Source organism: Lolium perenne, chromosome 7 (assembly GCF_019359855.2).
Source record: "Lolium perenne isolate Kyuss_39 chromosome 7, Kyuss_2.0, whole genome shotgun sequence".
NCBI lineage: Eukaryota > Viridiplantae > Streptophyta > Magnoliopsida > Poales > Poaceae > Lolium > Lolium perenne.
The window spans coordinates 144,436,633-144,444,971 of NC_067250.2; the positions used below are offsets into that span (position 1 = coordinate 144,436,633).

The window sequence follows — 8,339 nt, forward strand, 5'->3', positions numbered from 1 at the left end:
TCACGTCCGTCTCCGCCCTCCGGAGCTCTGCAAGCAGAAGCCACACCATCACCGGCCGCCGAGCACCGCCCGCTAGCGTCGGCCACCAGATCTCCACCGGCATCTCGCCATACTCCACTACGGGAAGAAAAACTAACCCTACACTACTATGTACAGAGGGGGGCCGGCCTCCCCTCTCCCAGTCACTCCGACCGACGAGGCCGCCGGAGGAGAGGGAGAGGGGAGCCGGAACAGAGAGAGCGACTCTCAAGAGTACTGTTCACTCGCGAGAGCTGGGGAGGGGGAAATGAGCTCTTCTGCGCTATCCAGAGAGGAATAACTTACGCGTGTCCCTAGGTCGTAAATTTAACGATGATAATGCAACGTACATATGTATTACAAAATATATATCATTAGAAAGTTTAGATGTTTTACTTTCTAATGATATAATTTTTACATTATACAAATGATATTATGTTAGCCAAATTGATAATCTAGAGATACGCGCAAATCCTATGAACTAGGACGGAGGTAGTACCTCTATTTGGATTTAATTGACTTCCATCACTACGTTATTTGTTCATTAGCCTTCACCCCTTCGCGTCGATTAAATAGGTATGAAGGGAGCATTGGAGAAGATTTAAGTACATGACTCGTGCATTAATTACCATGACAGCCTCTTGACCGCCTTTTCTTCCTATCACACGGACTATGGCCGCCTTTTCTTCCTAAAATAAGATGAACATAGTATTTTTAATCAAAATCAAACATTTTGAAAAAAATTGACCATCTATATAAACAAATGTCAGACATTTTTATACTTGACAAATATTTAAAAATATTGTAAAAAATGTTTCAAAACGGGTCTATTTTGTGTTGATGTTTTACAAAAGAGCCAAATTGATTCATTTTCACCATAGCAGCAGCCGTCTATGGAACGTGCTAGCCACTGAACAAAAGGCAAATCTTTATTCAGATACGTTTTTGTCACTCTCCTCCACGTGACCGATCCCTACGACAACTTGAAATGGATGCAGATCCAATCCACACATAAAAATGCAAATGTTGGTTGGTGCTTGGAACGGAACCGGGGTCTGACTGTTTTTTTTTTGACAATCAGTACGACATATATTTATAATAACAAATAATACATGGTATAGATACACGAGCCGTCTCCATAATTACAAAGTAAAGTCTAAAAGGTACTACTGTAGCAAATTTTTGAGGTCTTCAAACTCTTTCTTCTTTCAAAACTTAATCTTGTACTTTCCTGAAGGCAACCAAAGATAGATAACAAATCATAGACCTCTAAATACTAACGATGGTTCTTCCATAATTTTAATTTAAGCCGCAATACCAAGGTTGCGTGCATGCGGGCAACCATTAAAGTAGTCGATCAACATCGGCAAGAGTACCAACACCAAATATGTCAGGGAATAAAAACCGATCAGCCTTATCGACGTTGATGGCGAGCCGAGAGTACGAATCACCATTGTCGAGGACGTAGCAACCGGGACAAAACTGCGAGGATAATCCTCCTCGCGGCAACTATGAGAAAAGATCCAAGATCGATCTGGCGAAGCAAGATCTGAACACCCATACCTAGATAATTGTAATCTTTCAATACCACTATTAACGTTGGGAAGGAGATCTCGTCATCGAACAAAAGACTGAAAATCGTTTATTGCAGACGATGTCATCTCTATTGCGGGGAAACCAACAAGAAAACGGTGACCAAAATCCTAACATAGACTACTGAAAAGACTACTTTTATTTAAAACTTCACGCATAGATCGGGTTCCCCACTCCTCCCGACACCGATGAAGCTGGCCGAAGGAGAGGGAACTGATCTATGGAGGAGACTGAAGTGGAGGCGGCTATAATTTTTTCTCTGGAGGCGGCGGCTAGTTAGCGAGACTGTTTTTCCGTCCGTTTCCAGACTCTGGAATTCGTACTACCGGGTCTGACTTGACTTATACAGCGACAGAATGTGATTCACTAACTTGTCGATGTTGAGACGAGAAGAGCCAGCACCGTCGGTAGCCTGAGCTGCTCTGCTTCTGAGCTCCTGAGCTCGCTTCCTCATCTCGTCTCCCTCCTTGCTCTTCATCAGCCTTCGGACGGCCTCCTCCACCTTGCCCCTCTGAAGCTCACAGTCGAGCACGAACCCAGCCCGCCAGACGTGCTCGACGTACCTCGCGTTGCCCATCTGGTCGCCGAAGTAGGGTCGGCACAGCATCGGCACTCCGCCGCACACGCCCTCCAGGGTCGAGTTCCACCCGCAGTGCGTCCAGAACCCGCCGACGGCGGCGTGCGCCAGGACCTCCTCCTGCGGCGCCCAGCTCACGATCATGCCCCGGTGGCGGGTCGCGGCGTCGAAGCCGTCGGGCAGGGTGGCCTCCGTGACACCGCGCACAAGGTCGGACCGTAGAACCCATAGGAACGACTGGCCGCTGTTGGCGATGCCCCATGCCGTCTCGGCGAGGTCGGCGGCGCTCATGCTCGCGAGGCTGCCGAAGCTGATGTAGAGCACGGAAGCCGGGGCCTGCACGTCCAGCCACTCCAGACAGGCACGGTCTTGCAGCAAGAGGCTGCTGGACGCCGCCGGTGAGATCTTGTGGAGCGGGCCGATGTCGAACACGGGCAGGGCGAGGTCTTGCCGGGTCGTCGCCAGCACGTCGGACTCCAGCGCGTCGAACGTGTTGAGTATGAACCCTGACGAGGCCCTCACTGCCTCGACGGCCCGGGACAGGAGCTTGCACGATAGGTCGTGCTCGTCACGGCTTCGGCCGATGGTCATCAGGTCCCGGACACGGTACGGCGGTAGCTCCTTCACCGGCAGGTCCAGCTGCGATTCTGCTTAATCACAAGTCAATCACGGCGATAGAGGTAGTCAAGATCACGCCATGAGCGAGATACATTGAGGAGGAGCACGCACGTTCGTGCACGTGCAGAGGAGGGCGAACGAACCTTGAGCTGGGAGGTAGCCCTTGTCGCAGAGCATCGGATTCGCCATGATGTTTCGGAAGCAGGCGGCGCTGCCGGTGCGCAGCGCCAGCGTCGGCACGCCTTGCTTCCGCGCCACGTCCATCAGAGTCAGCAGGTGCGCGTCGGCGACCAGGCACGCGACGTCGTCCCTGGCGCCCGGTGCCCCCAGCAGGGCGGCCAGGCGCTCCCGGAACGGCGCCTCGCAGGAGCTGTTGATGGTCAAGATGTGCTCGGCGGTCTCCTTCACCGAGACGGGACTGTACGGCGGCAAGCCATCGGGAACTGGGACGAAGTCGTAGGCGGGGTGGCGGGACGGGTCAGGGGCGTTGAAGTGGGAGTAGAAGACTGTGACCGCGAGGCCGCGCGCGTGGAGGAGGCCGGCGAGCTGTAACATGGGGTTGATGTGGCCTTGGTACGGGAGAGGAAACACCAGCACACGGCGGCCGCGCAGGCCGCCGCTGACGGTATTTCCTTCCGATGCCATGGAAATGGAATGGATGGCTGTCGTCCAGAAAAACCTCTTTTTGCAGTGAACCCTACCTACAGCAGGCGTCATCAGTGATGTCAGCTATGTGCTAACCTAGTCTACTCACGAAACTATGAAACCAAACCGAAATAAAACTGGAACACGATATTTTGTGAAACTTATCGAAGTGACATCAGTCATCAGTTTCATTTTTTGCCAGAATATTTCACAATAGTTTCCATGTATTAGTTTAGTTTTATAAAAGTTTCACCTCTATTTCAATTATTATTTTTATATTAAATAAATATCAAAAGCCTCACCAATCTCAAAACATTGGGTGAATGGTAGATGTGGCTCCTGTAGGTAACGTTGCAGTTGAAAACGCCTGATAAAGTTCAAAATATTGTGCTCCTATGTTTCACATCAGGGTAGGTAGTTGGCACTTGAAACTTATATAACTTATCAGGACGATTGGTACCTAGGGTCCTAGGCGCATGAATATATGTGACGAGGTTGGACCATGAGTACAAGATAATATTAAATATAAACGTAGACAATAACAAATTGCTTTTGACGTTTTTTTCTTTGAGGGTATGTTTGAAGGTATACCATATCTTTACTATTAAATTATAATATCTAATCTTAATTTTCTATATAATATATTTACTATTAAATTGCAATCGGAAGTGATGCTTGGTAGTAACAATTAAAGTTGCAAAGGGTTGTGGTACTTGGTTGTAGAGTTTTCTGAAAAACACAAAAAAGATAAAATATGTCTAAGATTAGTCAAAAGTCAATGTTCTCTGAGTTTGATCGAGTTTATACACATAAATATGAACATTCATGATACTAAAACATTATTAATACATTCACTATAAAGTATACTAGGTGAAAGACGCACTTGGCTGGGCCGCCTGCACTTCATTTTGGCATAGCTTGGTCAGCACTGTTAAATTACACGCATATTGGTTTGAAAACGAACAAAGCAATTGCGTAAACCTGCATATTGTGTTTGGAGGCATAGAATTGAGCATGGAATCATGGAACCTGAAATTGGCGTTCAATTCCACCGTTTGGATTGGCCTCGGAATTAAAGCCTGGAAACTGAACTAAATTCCGAGGTACCCCTTCGTCACATGTAAACAACCTGAATTTTTTGTGTGCTCGCCCACTCCAAATCGCGTGGAAACACTTATTCCTTCGTACCTGTTCATAACTGAGAGAAACAGAGAGGAGCGAGCTCTCACGATGCGAGTTTCCACGTTGTCGCGGCCGACGTGCGACCGGCGACCGGTGGCACCTCGTAGGTTCGGCCCTCCTTCTCTTCTCCCTTACCTCGCCTCCACCTTCCTAGTCTTCGCCTGGACCTAGTTCCCTTGTGCCCCAACAACCACCCTCGTGCGCTGATGTGGGCATTAACCTTCGCGTAACCCATATTATGTTACCTTTTACGGCCCAACCAGGGGCCCGTAAAGATCATCCACCGACCAAGGTGGGCCGATACCGCGGTTCCGAAGAAATATACTTGAAGAACAAGGCAAGAAGACGAAGGACAATGAAAGTCTAGATGTAGGACTGTTTGTAACCTAGTCGAACCCGGACAGAACTCTCGAGACCTGGCTCACAATATAAGGACCATGAGAGGGTCTGCCGAGGGGCACACAATCAACATTGCCAGAATCACCGCAAGTCTATAGTGTTGGAGATATGCCCAAGAGGCAATAATAAAAGTGGTTATTATATATCTTTATGTTTATGATAAATGTTTATATACCATGCTATAATTGTATTAACCGAAACATTGATACATGTGTGATATGTAAACAACAATGAGTCCCTAGTAAGCCTCTTAACTAGCTTGTTGATTAATAGATGATTATTTTCATAATCATGAACATTGGATGTTATTAATAACAAGGTTATATCATTATATGAATGATGTAATGGACACACCCAATTAAGCGTAGCATAAGATCACGTCATTAAGTTATTTGATATAAGCTTTCGATACATAGTTACCTAGTCCTTTTGACCATGAGATCATGTAAATCACTTATACCGGAAAGGGTACTTTGATTACATCAAACGCCACTGCGTAAATGGGTGGTTATAAAGGTGGGATTAAATATCCGGAAAGTATGAGTTGAGGCATATGGATCAACAGTGGGATTTGTCCATCCCGATGACGGATAGATATACTCTGGGCCTTCTCGGTGGAATGTCATCTAAAGTCTTGCAAGCATATGAATAAGTTCATAAGAGACCACATACCACGGTACGAGTAAAGAGTACTTGTCAGGAGACGAGGTTGAACAAGGTATAGAGAGATACCGATGATCAAACCTCGGACAAGTAAAATATCGCGTGACAAAGGGAATTGGTATCGTATGTGAATGGTTCATTCGATCACTAAGTCATCGTTGAATATGTGGGAGCCATTATGGATCTCCAGATCCCGCTATTGGTTATTGGTGAGAGAGAAGTCTCAACCATGTCTACATAGTTCGCGAACCGTAGGGTGACACACTTAAGGTTTGATGTCGTTTAAGTAGATATGGAATATGGAATGGAGTTCAAAGTTTTTGTTCGGAGTCTCAGATGGGATCCAGGACATCACGAGGAGTTCCGGAATGGTCCGGAGAATAAGATTCATATATAGGAAGTCATATTCCAAGTTTGGAAATGATCCGGTGCATTTATGGCAGGTTCTAGAAGGTTCTAGAAAAGTCCGAAAGAAAGGCACTATGGAAGGTGGAGTCCCGGAGGGACTCCACAAGCTTGGCTGGCCAAACCCTAAGGAAGGAGTCCCAGGTGGGCTCCACCTGAGGTGGCCGGCCACCCTCCCTCAAGGAAAGGTGGGAATCCCACCTAGAGTGGGACTCCCATCTTGAGTAGGTTTCCCACCAAAGGTAGGTTTTGGTGTTGGGGTCTTATTCGAAGACTTGGGATACAACTCTTGGGGCTTCCACCTATATAATGAGGGGCATAGGGGAGGGGCCGGCCACACCAAGCCCTCCTAGGCCGCAGCCCCCAAGTGGCCGGCGCCCTAGACCCCCTCTCCCAAACCCTAGCGCTTCTCCTCCACCACATCTCCCGCATACGCTTAGCGAAGCTCCGCCGGAGATCTCCATCGACACCGCCACCACGCCGTCGTGCTGCCGAGATTTCGAGGAGGATCTACTACTTCCGCTGCCCGTTGTAACGGGGAGAAGGACGTCGTCATCAACACCGAACGTGTGACCGAGTACGGAGGTGCTGCCCGATTGTGGCACCGTCAAGATCTTCTACGCGCTTTTGAAAGCGGCAAGTGATCGTCTACCGCAGCAACGAGAGCCTCCTCTTGTAGGCTTTGGAAATCTTCAAGGGTTAGTCTCGTTCATCCCCTCGTTGCTCCCATCTTCTAGATTGCATCTTGGCTTGGATTGCGTTCTCGCGGTAGGAAATTTTTTGTTTTCTATGCTACGAATCCCTACAGTGGTATCAGAGTCGTGTCTATGCATAGATGGTTGCACGAGTAGAACACAATTGTTTTGTGGGCGTTGATGCTTATGTTGTCTTTAGTTTGAGTACTTTGCATCTTTGTGGCATAGTGGGATGAAGCGGCTCGGGCTAACTTTACATGACCGCGTTCATGAGATTTGCTCCACGCTCGACATGCAACTTGTATTGCATAAGTGGCTTTGCGGGTGTCTGTCTCTCCTACTATAGTGAAGATTCAATTTACTATTCTATTGACAACACTAGTATCACAGTTGTGGTTCATGTTCGTAGGTAGATTAGATCTCACTCGAAAACCCTAAACCACGTAAAATATGCAAACCAAATTAGAGACGTCTAACTTGTTTTTGCAGGGTTTGGTGATGTGATATGGCCATAATGTGATGATGAATATGTATGAGATGATCATTATTGTATTGTGGCAACCGGCAGGAGCCTTATGGTTGTCTTTAAATTTCATGTTGAGTAGTATTTCAAAGTAGTTGTAATAGTTGCTACATGAGGTGAACAACCATGAAGACGGTGCCATGGACCTTGACGCTACGCCGACGATGATGGAGATCATGCCCGTTGATGATGGAGATCATGTCCGTGCTTTGGGGATGAAGATCGAAGGCGCAAAGACTAAAGGGCCATATCATATCACATATGAATTGCATGTGATGTTAATCCTTTATGCATCTTATTTTGCTTAGAACGCGACGGTAGCATTATAAGATGATCCCTCACATTAATATCAAGATAATAAAGTGTTCTCCCCTCGTATGCACCATTGATATAGTTCGTCGTTTCGAATCATCTCGTGATGATCGGATGTGATAGACTCAACGTTCACATACAACGGGTGTAAGCCATGTTGCACACGCGGAATACTTGGGTTTGCTTGACGAGCCTAGCATGTATAGACATGGCCTCGGGACAACGGAAACCGAAAGGTTGAACACGAGTCATATGGATGATATGATCAACATGTTGATGTTCACCATTGAAGCTACATCATCTCACGTGATGATCGGTTTTGGTGTAGTGGATTTGGGTCGTTTACAACTTAACAACTATGAGGGATGTTGTATTAAGTGGGAGTTCATTAGTAATTAGATTAAAACATGAACTAATTATCATAAACATAGTCTGAGTAGTATTTTGAATTAATTTTGTAGTATTGGCATCCGTTTTTTCTACCATGCGCTAGTCTTGTAATTGAGATAGAAATACTGTTAAAATCTGACAAGAAACTTTACGGACTGGTACCGTATTATTAAAGAATCAAGAAATGATTAAGTCCTATTGCAAACTTTTAGTAAACCTCACATTGTTGATTCAAAGAGCTATGGTTTCAATTAGTACCTAAAAGTCATCTTGTCTTCGTGAAACTTGAAGTTCAAATCTGTTTGAAAAGTAAGGAGCT

General features: G+C 46.5%; 1 protein-coding gene across 1 annotated transcript; it reads right to left on the reverse strand.

The window, feature by feature from the left end:
• Positions 1-1,640: 1,640 nt before the first annotated feature.
• On the reverse strand, positions 1,641-3,456 carry LOC127318637 (DIMBOA UDP-glucosyltransferase BX8). The gene is made up of 2 exons (XM_051349120.2): positions 2,950-3,456; positions 1,641-2,835 (listed from the first exon to the last, which is right to left on the reverse strand). Exons 1-2 carry the CDS (start codon positions 3,449-3,451, stop codon positions 1,934-1,936), a joined length of 1,404 nt encoding a protein of 467 aa, XP_051205080.1. The 5' UTR covers positions 3,452-3,456; the 3' UTR covers positions 1,641-1,933.
• Between the last annotated feature and the right edge of the window lie 4,883 nt (positions 3,457-8,339).

Bases quoted from the DNA above. Each gene is read 5' to 3' on its own strand.
- LOC127318637 (XM_051349120.2), bottom strand. From the start codon at position 3,451: ATGGCATCGGAAGGAAATACCGTCAGCGGCGGCCTGCGCGGCCGCCGT. The intron at 2,836-2,949 runs GTTCGTTCGCCC...GTGATTAAGCAG, and splicing joins GGGCTACCTCCCAGCTCAAG to AATCGCAGCTGGACCTGCCG.